Source organism: Python bivittatus, unplaced genomic scaffold (genome assembly GCF_059951505.1).
Source record: "Python bivittatus isolate LINGU-HERP-01145 unplaced genomic scaffold, Pbiv_v1 ctg000330_np1212, whole genome shotgun sequence".
Taxonomy (NCBI): Eukaryota; Metazoa; Chordata; class Lepidosauria; order Squamata; family Pythonidae; genus Python; species Python bivittatus.
Genome location: NW_028277058.1, coordinates 62,999,223 through 63,021,124, shown reverse-complemented (window position 1 = coordinate 63,021,124; position 21,902 = coordinate 62,999,223). Strand labels below are relative to the sequence as shown.

The 21,902-nt window shown below is 56.1% G+C and overlaps 2 protein-coding genes across 2 annotated transcripts in view; both read left to right on the top strand.

Annotated features, from left to right (window-relative positions):
• Positions 1 to 21,902, top strand: part of LOC103051008 (H-2 class II histocompatibility antigen, E-S beta chain-like) — a 273,476-nt gene that overhangs the window by 102,967 nt on the left and 148,607 nt on the right. The gene's annotated exons all lie outside the window — the stretch shown is intronic.
• On the top strand, positions 9,546 to 18,538 carry CIMAP1B (ciliary microtubule associated protein 1B). The gene is made up of 6 exons (XM_025175201.2): positions 9,546 to 9,654; positions 11,386 to 11,589; positions 14,221 to 14,322; positions 15,773 to 15,894; positions 16,364 to 16,504; positions 18,392 to 18,538. The coding sequence occupies exons 1-6, from the start codon at positions 9,546 to 9,548 to the stop codon at positions 18,470 to 18,472; spliced, it is 759 nt and encodes a 252-aa protein (XP_025030969.1). The 3' UTR covers positions 18,473 to 18,538.

Here is a 21,902-nt window from a genome sequence, read left to right as displayed (position 1 = left end):
AAAATCACAAACCCGCTGGGCAAATGGCCCGGTGCCGGCAGGGCGTGTTATCCTCCAGGGACCCAGCCCATCAGGTTAGCCCAGCCCCACGTTGGGCGCCAAATGTTGGAAGAAAAAGTTATCTTACCAAGTCCGTTTCTGAGCTGGGAGTAAAGACACTGACGAATTGCATGAAGTTAGGAGATTTATTCTTCACCCAAGTGCAGAAGCAATGACAGCAGGCAGTTAGGTGGGCGGCCGCTCTGGGCCCCCTCCCCACAGTACCTTATATACCTTCTGTTACAGTCAGACCCACGTTAAGATGTCATGGCTCTCTGATCCAATCAAAGCCAGTTACCTTGATCCATACTCCTCCCCTTACCCAGGACCCCTTTCTCTGATGCCGAATAAGGTTCTTCCTTCCTGTATGTAAACTAATTTCTATCGCCTCGAGTGTTAACAGCCATATGTAAACATACATCCCTGAGAAACACGGTCAGGACCGCTTATCTTTCTTCGTGAGGGGTCATCTGAACAAGAAGAGACTATCAGGTCAAGACAGTTTATCTGCTTCCATGAGTTGCCGCCTTTCCAGTCAGGAAGAGGCAAACCATGTCAGCAATTAACACATCCTTGAGATTTTGAAAAGTGTTAAAGGTCTCATCCTCAAGAATGCAACCTTTTGACAATCTAAAATACAGTTAACCATACATACAGGAAAGGGAATATTGGCATTTTGCTAGGCCTGCTTTTATTATAAAGATAAATGTTTAAACATCTAAATGTCTTAATATATAAAAATGTCTACATGCACCAACCTTCTAACAGAGCACACCCGGTGTCCAGGCGGCTGCGAGCCCCTCCGCAGGAGGAGATCTTCATTTTCAGGAAAGCTTCTTCCATTGCCACAAAGCTCCTACCATGAAGAGGTTCTCCCAGTGTCTGGCTGGAATCTTCATCCCCTATGGACAGCCCTGCCCCATCTTCCGCAGGAGAGACCCACATATCCTGGGAGAGGCTCCCCACCATCTCCTCTCCCCATGCTTCCCACCTTCCTTTCTTCTTTGGGGTCCCAATTTTCTCGGCTGCTCGCCCCCAGACATCCTCGGGCCTGTCCACTTCCCTCCGAAGATGCCACGGCCGGTCAGGGCACCGAGCAGAGCGGACCTCCCTTGGCTTGACACAGGACTTCCGTCCTTGCAACTGAGGATTGCATTGGCTTTTTCCACAGCTGCGTCACCCTTGTGGCTCGCGCTGAGCTTGTGATTTGCCAGTCCCAGGATGGCCACTGGGATTCACATGACCCATGTCACACCACTGAGAGTCCACACTGCCTGTCAGGTGGCACCAGAGTAGGGAGGTGCCAAGTCCTACGTAGCCGGGCAAGACCAAAGAAGCAAGAACGGGGCAGACTCAGGAAGGCCTCTTTCATGCTCGTTGGAGGCAAACGCAGAATCTCAGGCACCGCATCCCGCCCGGCAAGCGCTCTCTGGCTTCTTCGCAGGTCCCTTGTCCCTGAGGCCGAACTGCCCTTCCTAAGATCACCTGGCAAAGCACTCGCCTTCGGCCTCTTGAGTTCTTCTGCCTGCCTTTCCTTCCATTCCTCTCCCAGAATCTCTCACCTCTGGATAGAGTTTGCAGTAGCAGACAGCCTTGGGGGTTCCTGGTGGTCTCCCATCCCAGCATTACCCTTTCACAATAGGGTCCGTCTCCCAACCACAAGGAACCATCTTCTGCAAGCACCACCACCCTCATTTTGGGAGAGGCATTCCCTCCGAGAGTGGAGAATGCCTCTTGGAAGGCGGCGTCCCCAACTTTTGCAGTGCCCCTGAATCCTCCCATTTGCTTTTTTCACAAAACTTTCCCGGGACGAATCAGCTCCAATCCTTCTCTCTCTAACAACCATCCAGAGGGGCTGTGACCGACTTCACCCCCTCACCAGGATGCTCTTCTGCAGGGTGCCCTTCTGCAGCGCCAGGCTGACCCGGATGATGCGGCAGTCCGAGGGGGAGGCTCCCCCCGGGTCAGGGGCCCAGGGGTAGATGGAGCCACAGGAGGCCGAGCTCTGGTGGCCCCGGATGAAGCCGACCCCATGGCGGGAAGGGGGGCCAGGCCATCCCCAGGGGAGGGTGGGGCACCGTGTCTGGGGCTGAGACGGAGGGCCACCTGCTGTGCTGCAGGAGGAGAAGGGAAGTGAGAAGGAGGCAAGCCCGGGACCGAAGCTGTGTCTGGGGAAGGAACCCTGCCTGGTCCCGGGGGGCTGAGCTGGACTGGCCAGAGGGGAGGGCAGAGGGGTTCACTGGGCATGGGGGGGAGGTCCCCGGCAGGCAACTGGCTCTGGGGACACAGGGCCCTGCTGTCCACCAGCCACACCAGGTTTTGCGGGGGGGAGAGCTCAACGTGCCCAAGACGCCTGCCCAGCTCTGCAGCCGAAGGGCAGAAGGAGGCCTGGGCTGGGTCTGGACTCGAGATGGGCCATTGGCAGCAGCTTCGGAATGGGACAAAAGTTGGGGGTGTATGGCACTTTTATTTCCCAAGTTTCAATAAAAGCCAATAAGAAGACTTGAGATGAGACTTCTGATGAATAGCAGATGTATTTTGATCAAGACACAGCTGGGTGACCCCAATCAACACATTAACAAGAGATGTTGATGGAATCACCCCTCACAAAACAAACATCAGAGGCTTTATAGACATTTAGATCTGTAATCAGATAGTACATCCCCTCACACCCATACAAGGGATTTTTGGGATGGTCTGAGCAAGTGAAAGGTGGTTCTTAGGAAGGTAAACTTAAATGTAACTTTTTCTTCTGGTTACCAAGGGAATGGCATGCCAGATTCTTCTTACCTTTTTCTAGAATGTAGGGCTCCACAACTGTTGCAAAAAGCTTGGTACAACAAACCCTGCCAGCACCAGCCTTGTAACGAATTAAGTTATGGCTTGCAGCATCTGCCTAGTTCTAAGGGAGATGGGGTGGGGGATGCTGGGCTCTTTAGAAGGCAACTTTTATTGAGCTTGTACTCGGCTAATTGCTTATTCGAAGACAATCGGGCATTCAGCAAAGAGATGGGGGGGGGGGGGAAGAAACCAGTGCTCTTTACAAAACAAAAGCAAGTTAACCCTTTAGAAATAAGAGTGCACTGTTACAGGTATGGTTATACATTATGTGAAGCATATATATATATATATATAAAATACAAAATTGTGTATATATAGAATATAAAATTGTGTATCAAAATAATGCCCTTCAGGGGAAAGGAAATTACGGGCATTTCTGGCAGGGAAGGCCAAATCTTGACCACGTCCCTTCCAGCCTTACCATTTAAGCATTTGGGGGTGGGGGGGTTCCTAAATCCAAAAAGGGGAATTAAAGGAAAAGGGGTCCCTCTCTCCACCGCGTGCCCCAAGGAGCACCCAAGGGCTGCTTCAACTTTGTTCCCAGCTGGAAGCGGAAAAACAGCCGGGGAAGGGGCAGCGGAGCACTTCCGGCCAAGGCTTTTGTGCCAGGCTGACGGACTCCCTTCCCTGCAGAGGGGCACGAAGCGCTGGGAAGGGGCCCTTCCGACCCAGTCAGATTTTGGAGAACAAGTCTGGGGACCCAAACCAAGACCAGGCAAGAGGAAGAATCCCACCCCCCGTGGCTGTGCTCTGAAATAACGCCGAGGACTAGAAACTTGGGAAACAAGTTGGCTTAGCCGGTCCCGAGCGTGAGGTCGCGGGGCCAGTTTGGGGGTCATCCCTCCGCCTCCCCTCAGCAGCAGCAGAGGTGGAGGATCCCGGAGGGGGGGCAGTCCCGAGTCACCTGGAAAGCTCCCTGGGTGGTGGGGAGGCAGCCGATGGCCCCAGAAGGTTGGGGGGGATGCGGGGGGACCAGGTCTGTCCCAGGGCAGTGGGGCACTCACTGCCAGCGAGGCAATCAAGCTGCAAAGAAGACATGGGTCAGTGGGAAGCGGGGGGCAGAGGCCCCAGGGACCCTCCCCTCCGGGCCCTCACCTCGCACAGCGCTTGATCACCAAGGTGGGCTTGCTGGGCCTGGCCGGGGAATTCTGGGAGCTGAAGTCCACCCATCTTAAAGCTGCCAAGATTGAGAAACCCTCGACTAGATGATCGTTGTGGTCCCTGCCAGTGCAACGCCACAGGCAACCCTTACAAACCGCAAGGACATCACATCCATCATGCCCTCTTCATGCCAATTACACAATTTGTGTAATTTGCATGATGACATCACAATGCGTGTGCCCTCATTTGTCCCCCACGAAGGTGGGCATGAACATGGTCCCTTCCCCAGCCGGACGTCCTCCAAAACTCCCAGCCTCTAAGCTAACACTTCTCATTTCTAAATTCGCCCCCACCCCCACCCCCACCCCCACCCCGCCGGTCGTGGCTCGGTCCAAAGCCCACTCACTTGGGGCTTCCGGTCAGTGTCAGTTCAATGGCCACTGCAGGTGCTGAAATGTCTCAGGACATCCGTGGTGCTCAACCAGAGACAAGACGACAGGGTGCCCCAAATACCAGGGGTGCCCACTGGCTCTCTGCCCTGCTTGATTTTTTAAAAGATCTGTTAGAAATTGACTAAGGAAACTGGAATCCTGCTAAATAAAACACCTGTGCCAGCATTTATGTGCTAGAATGCGCCCTGATCCAAAAAAGGGATCTGCTCCCTGCCCACAGAATTTAAAAATGCTGTGCATAATGCATGCAGTTTCTTCTACATTTTAAGCAATTTATTCTAGTTCAGATAATTATGGGTGGAGAAGGGAGGAGGGCTGAGAAATGTGGGACTTATGGCCACGGGTGCCTGGTGGAAGCCCTGATGATGACCTGCATGTTATGACTTCATTGTGCAAATGATATCATATGGGCCTGACGTCTGTGGGGTCACTGCCTTCCCCCTTTGACCCCCAGAAGCTCGTACTGGTCTCTAAGAGTTGGCCAGCCATCTTTACTCTGCAATTTGAAAGTCTAGGGTTTTCCCCACTGAAATGGCAGGCAGAGATGCCTGCGCTCTCTCAGAGGTGAGGACCAAAGGGTGGGGGTGGGGGTGGAAGAGGACCTCCGGGGAGAGAACTGACCGGTGGGGCTGACCCATGCAGCGTCTCCACCCGGCCGCCCGCCCTGACGGCACTCTTCCAGCAAATCTGAACAGTAGCAGCTGTGCAGGGAAATGCACTCGTTCGACAAGAGAGACATGCAAGAAGGTCCATCGCCCCACAGCCGGTTCACGTGCTGCTGCCATGGAGGAGCCCAGAGGAGCGTCATGAAAGGTTGAAGGGCTGCTCCGCTTCCTCCCCAGAGCAGGCGGCTCTGCAGCCCGGAGGACTCTGGCATGAGGCTTTTCTCCTCTAAGCCAAGTAGTCAAGGCTGCTGGAGGAGGGGTGCGGGGGGGGGGGGGGACTGGCAGTGGGGAGCTGAGAGGTCCTAGGGCTGGAAAATGACCTTACATGTTATGGGTTACAGTGGCCACCAGGGGGCAGCACACAGCCAGTTCCATCCTTACTAGAAAGTATTAGAAGAACAGACCGGATGTGATTCTATGGGGTTCAAACGCAAGGGTTTTGGATCTCTCCAGTCTTTTGGCTTTCTTTAAAGGTAGGTCCCCCCACAACCCTGGGCAGGGGTTGGACTGGAAGACCTCAAACGCCTGCAGGTTTTTGTTTTTTTTTAATTATTTTCAAGCCCGCCTTTCTTATTTTTATAAATAACTCAAGGTAGCGAACACACCTAGTACTCCTTCCTCCTCCTGTTTTCCCTACAACAACAACCCTGTGAGGTGGGTTGGGCTGAGAGAGAGGGGCTGGCCCAAAGTCACCCAGCCGGCTTTCGTGCCTAAGGCAGGACTAGAACTCACCATCTCCTACTTTCTAGCCCGGGGCCTTAACCACTAGACCAAACTGCTTTCTTGTACATATATCCGTGGGATATCGGACTGGAGTAGAACTTGCACACAGAACACGTCATCTGCTAAGCCAGGTTTCCTTAACAATGCCTTGATATGCTAACATACATTAAACTCCGAATGATGGTTTTCAAATCCAAAGGGCAGGTTTCACCCCTCCCACTGAGTCAGGCAAGCTGGCGAGATGTTGGTTTAAGTGCAACACCCCGTGAAGACAGGCCCAGTTTCCTGCGACTGGCGTGCTCCACCTTGGGTGCTGGAACGATGGGATCTGGCATCGTGTGAACGCACCAGGAGTGAATCTCTCATCTGAATGGGATGTGCCGCTCTGATCAGGGAGAAGATGGCCGCACCCCCCATGGGTGGACCAGCTTAGGGGGAGAGCCCCTGCTTTACCGGGCCCGGGTTCCAGCTGGCTGAACCCCAACCCACAGGAGGTGAACAGGATCCAGCTTCATCCGCCAATGACCCAAATAGGCCAATGCAGGCTTTCTTGCCAAGGGACGCCAGGTCGCCCCTGTAAATGCTGAGCCTGGCGCTCAGGTGGGCACCACCTGGCACTGGGAGCCAAGGGGCAAGCTAAGCCTGGCTATGGGGCCTTTTGTCCAGGGAAGCTGAGAATGAGCATGCCCAGTCTCCAGGGACGCTGTGGGGAAACCTGGCTGCGAAGTCGCTTCCTTGTTCCTGCTTTTTGTCCTTGGGGGGCAGGCCTTCAGAGAAGGGGCCGGGGGAGAGGACTGGCATGCCTGCTGTTCTGCCCCAGAAGCTGTGTGTAAAGGCTGCGCTGCCAAGGGCGGTGGGGGGCAGGCATCCCGATTTTGCAGCCCCGGCTGATCTTCACGCATCTTTCTTTAAACAGGAGCCTCCAAAGGCTGCCTGGAGGCTCCAATTCAAGTAGCCTTTCCCTTCAAGGAGGGGCGGGCCTGGCGAGCACACCCCCTCCCCTGCAAGCTGCACGCAATCTCCAGCCCCCCTCCTTTTGGAGAGACCCCCCCAAAAAACACAATTGCAGAAAACAGGCGGCACAATTTTCTCACTTCATTTTGAGATGGGAAATGCAACCACAGTTCTCCCTGCCCTAAAATCAGCTTAGCTGGAATCCGGCACGAGCGCACTTGGAAATTCTCCGCCAGAGAAGTGAGACTGTAAACCCAGGTGGAGGAAGACCCCTGAGACCTTCACCCCAGAAGGAAGCCACTTTCAGGCTTCTTGCGATTGGGGGGGGGGGGCGGGGGGTTCCTCAAAACGCTGAAAGCCACAAAGCTCCCCCCACCCCAACCCCACTTCTCATCAAACAGAATGAAAGCTTAATGGGGGGGGGATGTTCAGAGGAGAATTTCTCTGCTCAGCATTTAACCTTCGGAAAAACAGGCCCCACCAGCTCACCTAGGAAGCAGCGTGGAAAACTGCTCAAACATGCAACCGGCCCCTCAACTCCTTTGCCCCGTGGCTTCGGCTACTGCCTCCCCCCGCCCCCCAATGTTATCGCTACCCACCAGCCCTGCCCAAGGTTGCCCGTCAAAGTATGAGAAGATGTAGCAGTAAAGAAGAAGTAGCAATACATGGAAGCGGGAGCACTGATTACGGTGCTGGTGATTTTAAATGCAGGAGCTCTCTTGCCCCTTTAAGGGCAAAGATAAGTCCCTTTTTTCCATCCTGGAGGAGGTCTGATCCCTAAGAGGTGACACCAACTCGATGGCACCCAATCAGTCTGTCAGTCACTCTCCTTTGCACTGAGCTGGACTTCAAATGACTTGATGGGCTCTGGAACTGGGTGGTCTCCCTTCCAAGTCCTAACAGGTGCGAACCTGCTTAGCTTTCTGAGAGCTAAGCCAGCGAGGGTCGCAACTAACCTGCTTTGGAAGTTCTTTCTTGTCAAGCTCGGCTTTTGCTGATTTTCGGACCGTCCAGCCAGCGGGGCCGGCCCATTTTGACCTTCTTGAGCACATTCTGCGGACACCCCCGGCCTGGGCAGGCACGGAACGGCCGCGCACGGGCTTTTCTCATCCTTTGCCTCTAGGCTACCGACCGGGCTCCTCCGGCGATCTGCGCGGCAGCTGCGCGTCCCGGCCTTGCAGGAGGGCGGGAGCCTCCCGGGCGCCGGTTGGGCATGTGGGGAGCAGGGCGAGCGGATCCACGCCGCAGCTGTTCCCCGGCAGGGCGCTCTCTGGGCACATGCAGAGCGTCCTTTCGGGAAGCGTCCCGGGAGGTGCTGCCAAGGCTGGCAAGCCGGGCAGGGGCAGGGGGCCCAATGGGCGGAGAGCAGGAGGGAGCCGCCGGGGGGGAGGAGGCGGCGCGCGGGGTCAGTTGCCGGGAGACGCTGTACACAATGGGGGCCGGAGGGGGGAGGAAGTGCCCGTCTCGCTGCCGGCTCAGTGCTGGGCTGCTCCCGCGGGCGTCTCTACGGTCCGCCTTGCGGCAGGTCTCTCTGCGGTCCGCCTCCAGGTGGGTGGCCTCGTCCCACGCAGGATCGAGTGGGGCGAGCGCCCGCGGGGGGAACCTCGTCTCCTCGCGCCCGGTCCTCCTTTTCCTCCCCTTGGCTCCGCTCGGTTACAAGCTCTGCCCGCGCCCCGTTTAGGGCTCAGCCGGGGCGGCCTTCGGGGGCCGGGGCGCGAGGCAGCCGGTGAAGCGCGTCTTGCTTGCGAGGCAGCCAGCGCGGGGGGAGACCCCCCAGCCCCCCCCCCCCCGCGATCGAGGCGGTGCGGCGCGGGAGTCGCCCCTGCTGAGGTCCGGCTCGCCGCCCGGCCCGGACGCCGCTGATGCCCCGCCGAGCCCGCTCCCGCTCCGGGTCCCTGGCCGGGCTGGGCCCTCGACGCGGGGGAGGTGCGGGCGCCCCCCGAGGCCGACGCGCTGCTTCAGCGGCCAGTTCCCCGCCAGGCTGCCGTCGCCCGACCTGGGCGCTGCTCGCTCGGCAGACGCAGGTGCCCCTTCTGCGCGGGGAGCGCCCTTGAGTGGCCCCCCCGCGGCAGCCCCGAGCGGCGGGCTGGCGGAGAGCGCCTGCCCGGCGGAGGGGCTTGAACTGCCGGGCCCCCTCTTCTGTCCGCGCCGCCACCGCCGCGCCCCGCCGCTTTCGCGAGGCGAGCGGGGCTGGGCGCAGCGGGACGCCGAACTCGCTCCTTCCGCGGCGTCTCGGCGCCGCCCCAAACCCGGTGGCCCCTTGACCAGAAGGGCTGGGCCGTCAGAGGGGCCGCCGCGTTAAATAAGCAGGGGCCGCGGAGCCGCCGCGTGGATGCATTAAATTCCCTGCTCCGTTTGAGCCGTGGCGAGCTGATTCCCGGCAGTTGTTCCCGCATTTCCCTCCCCTCCTGCTCACCCCAACCACCCTGTGAGGTAGGCAGGGCTACCAGAGCGCGACTGGCCCAAAGCCACCCTGGGAACTCCCCTGGCAGAGGGGAGACTTGAACCTGCCCCCACCCCCTTCTTCTGGACCGACCCCTCCTAGACTCCACCACTACCCAGTGCCAGTCGGGGATGACGGATTTGCAGCCCAGGACCCACCGGGGGCCCAGCCTTGTAGGATGGCTCCTGCGGGCTCCTTTTCTAGAGGGGATTCAGCCCTGCCTGGGCGGTGGGTCGGCAACCTCCTCCTCCTCCTCCTCCTCCTCCTCCTCCTCCTCCTCCTGATCTCGCTGCAGAGCTACCGGACAGAGAGCGCCCCCCAGCCGAGATGTCCACAGATGTCTGGGTAGGGAGTTGGCGGCCCCACCGGCCAAGAGGACCCATTGCCGCCCTCTACAGCAGCCCCGGACCCAAGTATGGCCTCCCGACGAATGTGGGTGAGCATCGCCTTTCTGCCAAGGAGGCACCCTTGTCTCGCCTCCTGGGGTGCTCCTGGGCAGGGGTGCCGAAGAAACGCTCCCCCACCCTCTCTCAAGATCCAGGGGCCTTTAAAAGGGGGTTCGAGACATTTCATTCCACTCCTGGGTTGCTGTACAATCTGGTCACACCCCCCCCCCCTTATTTTGTTGGCAGCTCCAGCAGTTTTACACCATCCTGGATGGAGAAGCCAGGTCACAGAAGCCAAGCGGGCGGCCACAGCCACACAATCGAAGCTTCAGCCCTGGGGTCTCTGCCCTCCGCCTTGACTTCTTTGACAGCCCCCTCCCCCTGGATCCCCAGGCTGTGGGTTTCAGTGTATGGCTGTTGTGTCGGCTCTTTTAGGGTGGATTTTTGTTAATGGGGCTATCCATTAATTTTGTTGGGTGGCTTTGTCATTATTGCGGGAATTGATTGATTGATTGATTTATAAATCAAATTTATCTGCCGCCCATCTCACTAGATAAGTGACTCTAGGCGGCTTGCAAATAAAAGCCGTAAAAACGGTAAAAATCTTACAAAAATGCACACGTTATTTGGTGCTGCACCTTGGTCAAGGCTGGCCATCAATCGTAAGAATAATCCTATTATTATTAATATCATTGCCCTCGTGATTTGTATGTTTAAAAGATTTATACGGCTGCCTCTCTTAAGAAACACCGCTCGGGGTGGCTCACCAGAGTGGTATAAAACCTACAAAAGCAAAAAGCAAATCCAAGTTGCTGATATATTCTGAACTTTCTGGGAGAGACTTTTTCCAGCTGCCTAGTTTCCCGGGGCACAAACACAGCTGGTGCGTGTCAGCCACACGTCTTTCTGCCCGCCTCATGGCGATCCCTTCCGACGGCCGGACATCTGCCCACCCCGGTGGTTTGTTTGATTTCAGGACCTCCGTCCCATAAAATGGGCGGCAGTGGGCAGTTTTCAGCTCATCTCCTCAAAGCGGGTGTAGGGTCGTTCCGAAGACCCTAAAGATTTTAAAAGGTGGGACTGGTGCAGTCTGTGGGGCTGGCCCTCCTCCCAAGGAAAGGAGGCTTAAAAGGTTGGCACTGTTTTAAGGGCTTGCTTGAAAGAAATGAGGGTGACTGGCAGAGATGCCCCCCCTTGGAAGGTTTAGAGCAGTGTTTCTGACTCTCAGCAACTTTAAGACGGAGGGACTTCCACTCCCAGAATTCCCCAGCCAGCATGGCTGGCTGGGGAATTCTGGGAGTGTAAATCCCTCCACCTTAAAGTTGCTGAGAGTCAGAAACACTGGTTTAGAACATGGTTCGGCAGGAGGCTGGGCAGGGAAAAACTTCTAAAACTGGCCCTCCTTAAGCTTTAGACAGGAGTTTTTTCTCCAACATGTGGAACTTCTTGCCAGGGAACATTTTGATGATCGGGGCACATAAGGATACCCCATTAAAACAAACTAACCAAAACCAGATTGTGCCCGGCGGAAATAAGTCCCCCAGATAAATCCCAGATTCCTAAGACGGCTTGTCTCGCTGGCTTCTTGTGCCCGCTGGCTTGGGACAAGCCACCCTTCTGCCCATCCTATGGACCTTCCCGCGACCCAGTGGGCGCTGAGCAGGCCAGGTGACCCCACCTGTGGCCCCCTCCTTAGCTCAATAGGTGCTTGAGGGCTGCGGGCACCCAGCTACGGAGGTCTTCCTTGCTGCAAGTCCCGCTCACTTGGTCTCTCCTTGCAGGTTACCAACAGCATGATCCGTCGCGCTACCGGGCTCCGGCCTACAGCATTGGCAGCAGACGCTTCCAGACCCTGGAGAGCTGTTCTCCTGGGCCGAGCTACATGGTTCCTACCAACATGACCATGAGAGGCAAGGATTGGATCCCCGCCTTCTCCATCTATGGGCGCCCCAGAGATGTGGCGCCTTTTCGGACCCCAGGGCCAGGTCAGTCTTGGGATGGGGTGCCAAGAAGTTCTAGGTCGCCTTCTCCACGGGGGGTGGCAAGTGGGGGAGACAGCATGTCCCCTTTCTTGACATCATCTTCTAATCAGAATTCAGTTGGTACCCCTGCCCAGAGAGGTGTGGCTGGGCGTCCCTGCGCATTGCAAAGGAGCCTGCGGGGTGTGTGTGCAGGACTCTCCCGGTCCTCGCTGTCCCTTGTGGGTCAGAGCCCCATCAGAGGCGTAGTGGAAGACCTGGGGTGGCCCCTTTGCCCATTTGCATGATTCTCCACTCCTCATTCGGACACCTTTCTCTGAAATGCTTTTGGGAAATCACTGCTGGAGAGGAATGGATGAGGGCAGTGTTTCTCTACCTTGGCCACTTTGAGATGGGTGGACTTCAACTCCCAGCATTCCCCAGCCAGCCCTGCTGGCTGGGGAATGCTGGGCGCTGAAGTCCACCCATCTCAAAGTGGCCAAAGTTGAGAAACACTGGATGAGGGTAATCCATAACGCCCCTAACCCTAACCCTTGCGCAGCCTCCGGATTGCTCAGAGGACCTTCTGCGTAAGGTTCCTTTTTAAACATTACAGAAGAATTCTCAGTCTATCCACAAATCCTTAAGATTAAGGTGGAAAGGAGAACAAACCTCACAGAAAAGTAAGAAAAAAAGACCAGCTGGAAGCACCAATAAAATTTCAAATATGTATGCTCCCCGCGAGGATTGCTCCCATGGAGTGGCCAGTCTAGGTGGGCCTTGTGGAATATTATGGGCTGCAACTGCTTAGGTCCCAGGCAGGTTGACTGAGGAAGGACTAGCCAAGCCAGGGAAGTTGGGTTTAGAAGGGAGGGGGCAAGGATGGAAGAGGGGCCATCCTTGTTCCGACTCCCCTAAGCGGGGAGGAGGCATTGGTGCAGGGGTGTCTTCAGGGACAGGTGGTGCTGGTGCCCGTGAAAAAGGGGTGAGGCTTCAACAGTAGGGTGGTGGCCCCCATCTTGCCTCTGTTGACCCCTCTGCCCACCAGCTTGGGTCTGTCCCTGCAGCCAGTCTGGGGCAGCACGGAAGCGTTTCTGGAGTTTGAGAAGCAGAACGTAGAAATCCACTGACCCGGAGGCAGAGAAGGGGTCTTTTGCTCCAACTGGCAAAGGGCTCTCCTTCAACCCCGAAGCCACCCCTTGAGAAGGACTGGAGAGGTTGGGACCCTTGCCAACCGTGTGCCCAGGCGCAAAGCCGTTGCCCTTCTCCAGTCGGGAACAGGAAGAGAGGAAGGACCGTCCAACACGTGCTGCAGCCCTGCGCCTCCCTCCCGACCCAGGCGCTGCCCCCCAACTCCCGCCTCATCGCTTCCTCAGCCACAGCTCCTTCGGGCCCCTCCAGCTTCCACTCTCTTCCTCGTGTTCTCCCTGCCATGCCTCTTTATCGTCCTCCTGAGGCAGAAAAGCTCTCTCATCCTCAACATCTCCGTCCTCCACCCTTTTGGTTTCATTTCTCCTTCTTGTTGGATCACTTTTCTCGTTTCTGCTCCTTCGAAAAACCTTCTTCCTCCCTCCCGAACGGCCCCCTCTGCCTGCCATCTCCGTGGGGCAAACTCTCTCTGCACCCCCCCCCCCACCATCCAGGAGGCTGCCTTGAAGACGGAGGGTGGCTGGGTAGAATTGCCCCTTCCCAAAGAGGCGATCCTGCCCCTGGCATGGCTTGGCCGTGTCTTCACTGTGCCTCACAGCCACCCCGTTCCTTTGGAAGTTTTGGTGTCTCAAATAGTAGCATATCATATCATGGTCTGAGTTAAAGTGCCCCGTTCTGGCCCCCTAAGTTTAGCATGCTGGCCATGAGCCATGCTTCTCATATCCTCCTGCTACTTGTGCGTAGGAGGAACTTGTCTTCCCAAAGTGGCACTGGCATCAGTGACCAGACTTCCGGGTGGTTTTCGCCAGACCGCCTCAGGCATCCCCAGGTCCACACCTGAAAGTTTGCCCATCTCCCCCCACAACTAGAGCAACGTTTCAATTCCTCTCCATGTCTTCATTTCTGGGAAAATGCGAGGAGAACTCTGCTCAGTCCCCACAGCGGAATAAGAGGCTTGGGGAGACCGTGGCATCGCCGTTCTGGGAGAAGGGCAAAGCGAGCGGCTTTTTGACCCCGGAGCTAGCAGTCGGCCGTCTTCCAACGTTGGGGTTTGGAGCACGCGCTGTGTCGGAAGGCTCAGAGCCCCCACGGCCATTTTTACGCAGACTTGAGGAGAGGGACTGCGGGGAACGCCCGGCCCTTACGCCCGAAGGCGGCCTCCCCGTGCCTTGGCTCCCAGGAAACGCCAACAGGAAGAAAACGCGGGGCACTGCAAAGAGTTCTTAACTTGCTCTTTATAAACAGCATGTTAATCCCTGGCAGCTGTGCGTGTTTTTCCTGCGGTCGCTTCCAGCGAGACTCACAGCTGGCGCTTCTGGCTTGGAGTTGCTTGTGCGGCGAAGGCAAAGCCCCCCTGCGGTCATCCAGGCCCCTCGGCTGCATGAACCGCACCCACGCAGAAAAGATGCGGAAAGGCTGGGAGTTGCTCATCCCAGCTTTCCCGATGACCTCCTGAGCGGAGCCCAGCTCCTTGACCGAAGAGAGTTCCGCCTCTTCTTTCGCACGCAGGTCGCTATTCCCCAGAGAAAGCTGGGAAGTTGGCTTACCCAAACGCCCCGAATTACTCACTGGCTTCGCGGACGAAGGACTTCCACAATGACCAGACGCCAGGTGAGAGAGAGGAGGAGCGCGGCGGGGGCCCTGCAGTGGCCCGGGCCACCCGCTGGCCCACTGCCTGGCCGTCTCGTGGCACAAGACCTTTTAAGTCACTTCTTAACGAGATGGGCCGTGGCAAATTTGATATACAGTATAAGTAAATAAATAAAAATTTTAAAAACCAAGCAGCTAGTCCATAGTTCAGCATGCTGAACAAACCCAAAAAATCAGGTGAATTGACACGTGTTAGGCTCCTTTTCCCATAGCAAATTCCCTCCCCTACATTCAGGTCATCTTCCGGTTCAGCATCCTCCGGAAACTTGATGTCAGCCCTGCGAGGTAGTCCAGATAAGAAGCACAAGCAGGAGTACTAGCTCTATCTTTATTGTAAGGTTACGTTAACAGAACCTTGCAAGGCTGAAAGTATTTTCCCCTCCTTTCCTTTTACTCTCCAGAAAACTAGGGAGGGTTTTGCCCCCCCCCCTTCTGGGGGCTGAGATAGCTTTTACAAGCTGGATTTTTTGAGTTTTTTGCTTCTGCCCAATTTCTCCACGCAGGTTCCCATTCATTTCATTGAACCGTTTCGTAGATGTGTCACGGCCGCCCACTCCAGAAGGCTCTGGGCAGCTTACAGAACCCCAAGAAGCCGTAACAGCAATTAAGGCGGTTGAAACCCCTGCAAACAGGCAGCAAAGCCGCGAATTAAAACAGCTGGGACCATAAGCAGTGCACAAATGCACTGGGCCCCACCGATAGATCACACCCCCGTGAACCCCAGGCCTGGGAATGGAGCCAGGGCTTAAAGGCTTTGTGCCCCCAAAGAGGAGGGTGCCATCTGTGTCTCGGGGGGGCTGTTCCAGAGGGCAGGGGCAGCGAGACAGAAGGCCCGCTTCCTGGGACCCACAAGATGGCAGCGTTTAATTCAGTGTTTCTCAACCTTAGCAACTTTAAGATGAGTTGACTTCAACTCCCAGAATTCCCCAGCCAGTGGAGTTGAAGTCCACTCATCTTAAAGTTGCTAAGGATGAGAAACACTGGTTTACTTGAAGGACCTGGAGCTTGAAGGACAGCTTCACTTCCTCTCCTGTCCTCGGTGATGGAGAGCAAGCACTTCTCATCCACGCTTTCTCATATGGCTTGCCTTGGAGACGCAGGGTCAGGGGGGCTGCGCAGCGTCCTTCCAGTTCTGGTCAAGCCCGTCCAGCTCCTGCCTCCGGGCTGTTGGCTGCTCCTTGCAAGAGCTGGGCGCTCTCCCATCCCACAGGGACGAAGCTGCAAACGCTCGCGCAGGGGGCCAAGGCGGTATCCGCCACCACGTGATTGAAGCCCTGCTTCCGTCATGTAATGCGCACGTGCAGCTAAGGAGCACCACTGCTTTGTCTTGCGCTGCTGACTTCAAGCAAACCCCTTTGCCGCCCTCCTGAATGCCCCTCTCAGCCGCTTCTCCCCCTCCTTGCCCCCCCAGGGCCCGCCGCCTACGGCCTTCCTCCAATGATTGGGCCCAAGGTGATCGGTAAAAGCTCTGCCCCCAATTACTCCATTTTCGGACGCAGCGCCATCGGCAGCTTCTATGAGGACCTCAGCAGGGTAGGATGACCGGTGGCGGGTGGAAAATCCAGGAGTGGGTATTCTCCCTACGCCCACCACCCATGCAGCTGACCGTGGCCAGAGTACTTGGATAGGAGACCACCAGGACATTCCAAAGCTGTAGGCCGCTCTGGAAATCAGAAAAGGGACTTGCAAAGCATTTGCGCCGTGGCCAAGGAAATTCTACAGGATGCTCCCAGAACAAAAGCCCACTGGCGTGCCGATTCGTGGAGTGAGGGTGGGGGCTAGATGGTAAACTTTTGACTGGGCAGCTGATTCATTCCACAGGTCACCCAAACCTGCCCTCGCAACAAGCCCGGGGGTCTCCCGTGGGCAGCCTTCATCCCGGGTGGGCTTCTGGCCAAACCAACTGCCATGGGAGCAGGCGGGTGGTGGGGAGAGTTGAAGCCCAGGGTGGGGCCTTTGGGGATTAAGCGGTTTGTGATGCCCGATCTTCCTGCTCCCACAGACTCCGGGACCTTGCAATTATCGCGTGGTGGACCCCAGCATCTACAAGAACCGTCCCCCGCATTACAGCATCCTCGCTCGCAACATGCTCCCAGGGGATAACACCACGATTCCAGGCCCTGGGGCCTACAGTCCAGAGAAGGTGAGGGTCTGCCGAGGGGGCTTCTGCGGGGCTCCTGCGCAGCCAAGGAGTAACAGGACCCATGGGAATGGGCTGCCCTCTGAGTTAGTTCTTAATTTCAATCCTCCCTTCCGTGCCTTTCGTCAATATTGTGCAGAAGGTCTGCAAAAACTTGCATGCCTGCAGACGTCCCTTTGGCTCCGGAGGGGGCACCCGAGCAAATTCAGTTCAGAGGGCAGTTTGAGGCCGGGGGCTGGGCTGCTGGGACCGGCCTGTGCCAGGCTGTCCCCTCCATCCTTGCCCTCAACCTTCCTGGCCGGGCAGCGAAGGAAACTGTGCGTGGCTTTTTGTCCAACTCCTGGACCTGTCAAGGGAGGGGTAAGAGAAGGCACGATGATGCTGGCGAAGGAGGCTGCAGGCAAGCGGGGCGGATACCGCTCCTTCCAGGGTGTGCCAAGCAGGGTAGCAGGTTGCAACCAGGTGGCGGAGGGTAGATCAGTCCCTCCCTTCCCTAGATGGGGAAGCTACAGAGGGGCTGCCTCCCAGATAGGGGTGTCCGCAGAGGGTGGTCCAGAAAGTGGAGGTGGTGGTTGCAATGGACCAATTGAAGCCCTGCCTGCTTTGCAGGGCAACGCATAAAGAGAGTTTCAGTTGCACCATCGCAACGAGTCACCTGTTGGGGGAGATGGGTGGCATACAAATACATCGGTTTGTGGGGGGTGGAGTTAGGCCTTTGGGAGTGCAACTGTCCAAGTCATTCCCAGATGCCGGTAAAACCTTCCGCGGGATTCCAAAGGCAAAGAGCAGAAGCAAAAACCTGAGTGATAATAATGGCAGAGGCAATAAAGCTTAACTGGTGAGGCTAAAACAAACCTGGGGGCAACCCGAGCTGCATGGTGACCAGGCCCAGGGATGACGTGGGCACTGGGACCTCCCTGGGCAAGTTGCGTCAGGGGGGTCATTTGCACAACGATGCCAAGGGGTGCGGGATTCCATCTGCCTACCCCGTGGTGCGCCATCCCCTCCCAAGGGGGGTATTGTTGATGCCATGCCCACTAATTCAGAACTGTACCAGCTGCGCCAAGTCGCTTTAAATACACCCAGCGCTAAATCCCCTCGCATAGGCTACGAAGAACCGAGTTAAAGCATTTCAAGGCTCCCTTAATGCTCGCGCTGCCGGCGGGCTGGGAAAAGGGGCACTGAACTCATTCAGGGGGTCTGCACGGCCGCCACTTGACTTGTCCTGCAGACACCCCTGGCCTGTTTCTGAAAGGTGCCTCTTAGGGTTTCTTTCCCAGCGAAACCTGAATCTCGCATCGCTTGAAAACACTCGGCTGCCCGTGCACGGAAGGGGCTTCACTGCTCAGTTTATAAAAAGGACGTGAAAACACCCGGGAAAGGAAGCCCACGTTTCTGTGTCTTTCACCAGGAGAAGCATCCGGGAAAATGGGTGTGCCCCGTTCCCTATTGATGCAAAGAGGAGGGGCCTTACATTTACAGCACCCTAATGTATTTACTGCTGCACGGGCTGGCCACACTGAACTGGGCCTGTGGCTAAGCAGCAGAGGGGCTGGTAACTGTGTGGATGGGAGACCACTAGGAAATCCCCGATTGTAGGCCAGACTGGGAGGTGAGGGGGGAAAAAAAATATTTTGGAAGGGGAATCCCACACACCTTCTGTATGGTTGCCAAAGAAAATGGCATGTATGTGCAGCGTCCAGGAGTCAACTCGCCGTAAAAGTGACTTTACTATATTTACTGCAGCCTTTCCTAAGTTAGTGCCTGGCGCAAGTTCGGGCGTCCGTCTTCTGTGAGTCTCTGGGGTATTTTTCTATGCTCGTTTTCCTTCTCCCCCCGGAGAGTAACACTCCCTTTTTCCTTTTCTCCCCCACCCCCCGAATCCTGCAGCACGCTCAGCTCCGTGGCTTGACCTTCGGGATCCGCCACTCGGACTACGTGGCTCCTCTGATTGTGGACGTGGCGGAATAGGCCACTTCTGGGGCGGGCTGGGCAAGAAGCCGCTCTTTGCAAACGCCGGATCTCAGATCGATGCTTTGTGGGTTCCTGTTCGGGGCGGGGCAGGGCGGGGGCACTAGTGCTGGGCAGAAGCACGGGAGGCTTGGAGGCAGGCTGGGGCTGGAAGAAGGGGGCTCAGGGAGCCCCCAGGTCCCCTCGGAAGATGGGGAGCTGAGGCGTCCAGGGGGTCCCGCTGCTTGGACCCTTTGGCCAGATTGCTGGGCTGGGGCAGCCGGAATGCAGCGAGGCCAGGAGGGAGGAAAGCCCACCGCCCGGGAGTCCTTTTGCCCACTGGCACCCCTCTGCGCTTATCAGCATTCTGCAGGGGCCTCCGCAGAGTATGGTCAAAAAAGTCAAGATGGTGGCCATGAGGGTGGAATCAAAGCTCCGCCCAGCTTCGGTTGCACCGTCAGACGACCACCTTGCCTTTCCTGCCCATATCCTAGAGACACCCCTGGCACCTGTGCCCGATTCTGCACCGGAAAGAGCTGATCCCGTGGCCGGCGTGAACGGCGCCTGTCAGATATCGGCCCGGCATTGCAAAACTTCCCTGCTTCAGTTCTCTGACCGCCGGAACTCCTAACCAGCTTCGCTGAGCTCCCCCAAGGTCAGAGTTCTCTGCGGTTCTTCCGTAGCGGTGAACAGCCGCTGGGCTGCCGTTCTTTACACCCGGCTGGGGAGGCACGGAGCCGCCTGGCAATCGGGATTTATGCCGCCTCTGCATCCTGAAGCACCTGTGCAACCCGTGAGCCGAGGGTTAGCCCAGGGGACCATCATCCCCAGCCACAGGGGCAGGTGGAGGAGCGTCGCTCTGCAATGGAGACTTTCCAACGATTGACTAAACCTCCCTTTCCTCTACTTACAACAAGCGGGGAGGCCTGGGTGTCAGTTGTTGGGGGCGGACAAGAAGGGACTGGTGACATGTGTGACATGCTGGCTGGGGGATTCTGGGAGTCAAAGCCCACACGTCTTAAAGTTGCCAAGCTTGGGAAGCACTGAGGTACGGCGTGCCAACCGCCTCTTGCTGAGCCCTGAACCCAAACCCTCTTGCCCATCTGATCCCGGTTTCGTCCATGAGCAATAGATGTTGGATCCCGGTCTGGGCTTTGCCTCCTTGGCCCCCAGGGCACCCTTCTGCTCCCTCCATGGTTGACGGCCGGGACGGGTTTGGCTGGAAAGCCGAAGGTTATCAGACAGTGCTCGACGTTCTCCCCCAACCCGAACAACGCATGGACATTGGACCGGTTGGATTTCCTGCCTGTTTCTGCCAAGAGGAGGGTTGTTAGAGAGGCAGTCCATGAATCACAAGTCCATTTTTTTCTTGTCTCAGCAAAAAGCCCATCAGGAATTTCCAGTCACTGATAAATGTAGTTGTTGATTGTTCTCTAATCCAGTGTGTCTCAACCTTGGCCGCTTGAAGATGGGCGGACTTCAACTCCCAGAATTCCCCAGCCAGCGTTGCTGGCTGGGAAATTCTGGGAGTTGAAGTCCGCCCATCTTCAAGCGGCCAAGGTTGAGACACACTGCTCTAATCAAACAATTTTGCCATCTCTGCAAATCCTGTCATCCTCACCAGCCATTCCTCCATTGTGGGTATTTCAGAGCCTTTCCATCTTTGCGCATATAAGAATCTCGCAATTGCCTTGTTTCGGAAGTTTGCCCCCTTGGGCTGAGCCCTCCGTGTGAGCCGGGGGCTTCTATCTTCCAAAGGAGATCCAGACGCCTGTCATTGGCTGTTGGGGGGTTGAGGAAGGGCGTGGGGAGACAGCAAGAATGCATGTCGCTTCTGAACCAGAAGACCCGTTGCAAATCGAGAAGGTGCATTTCCAAAAGCGCCCCCCCCCGCCTTCCCTGGATCCCTACACGTGACCCCCCTGCATTTCTGCTGCATGAGAAACACACAGCCTAACTTTCCATTCTGCAAATTTAACTTTGCTAAGTCAGCAGCGTTTCTGGTTCCTGTTTTGCTTCCGGCCATTTCGACGTTTTCAAAACGAAAGATTAGAGCTGGGGGAAAAAACTCTTTTCTGAGTTGGGAAAATTCAGATCCAGAGACGGGCAAAACATTTATAAGGAAAGCACGAGAGCTGAGTTTGCTCCAGGCGAAGGAGCTTGGCTGAAAGAGGACTGGAGGCTTTGCCTGAATTCGCTTTGCAAAACAACCGACCCTCCTCTGGCAATGCAAAAGGTTTATTGGTCCGGGTGTTGCAAGTTCGGTGAATGTGTACCCAGTGCAATGCTGAATGCTTTGTGCGAGCTGTTGTGCAACTCAGGGCGTGGTTGATCCCTATGGCTCGGCAGCCAGACAAGGGCAGGGCACTTAAGGACACGGGAAAACTCCCCAAAGCAAGGTCAGTGTCCAATCTGGCAGCCTCGCTCATCCGATGCCCCTTTACCCGGCTGGGCTCAGCCCAAGGCCTTGGGGAGAACCACAGGCAGGTCGAGTCTCCCGGGCATTTAAAGGCACAGCATCGCTGCCTGCCTAACCCAGTCTCTGGGACCAAGAGGGTCCTGCCCCGCTAACCCTGAGAGGTAGGACAGGCTGGCACAGCATCCTTGTAGGAGGCTGATTGGGGATCAGACTGCCGTCCCTCGGGGATTAAAAATAATGAATTGACTCTCATTGCACAAATAACTGAGTATCCCATGCTCAGTAGCAGGTGTTTCCCAACTTGCGATAATGCGTTCCCCTCCCCTGCCCCATTGATGAATTGGTGCAACCCTCCCTCCTGAATAGAATGAATGATTTCCTAGGGTTGGGGGTGGGCAAGAGATGAAGATGCCACTTGCTTTCATCAAGTCTGTTTTAATCTGTAAATCCAATAATAGAAGAATGATCGAACTGTACAACTTCATAAAATGAAACCGAAGCATTGGAAATATTAAAAAGTTGGTGTGAAACTTGCACAAGAAGGATGAATTTGGTTACTTTTGCATAATTTCTGGGTTTCATTCGTGACGGGCCCACTCGCTTCTCATTTCACGTTTGTTTTTCACTCTGATGTCGCACAAATATTTTGTTGCCAATGGAATCTACCGGTTTAATTCTTTGGACTCATTTTGCAAACTGATAAAAAATTCAGAAAGGCGTTTTTTCAAAGCAGCGTCGGAAGAGCCATAGACAAATTGCTTGTCCTCGGTGGTAGTGAGTGCCTCGCTCTCAAGTGAGCATGGCGTGAGTTCACTAATTGCGCCCACCTCTGGACGTCTGCAGACACTCCAAAGACTACCAATGCCTTGCCCACGCAACGCCAGGGGAAATGCAGCAGACAGGAATATTGCTGGGAGAATCTGACCCCAGCTAATGGGGACAGTGTCCGCGCATCACCCCACCCAAGGGTTCTGTCCCTCCCAATCCAGAAACGCATCACGCTTTCGTCAAAGCTGATGACCAAACTTGAAA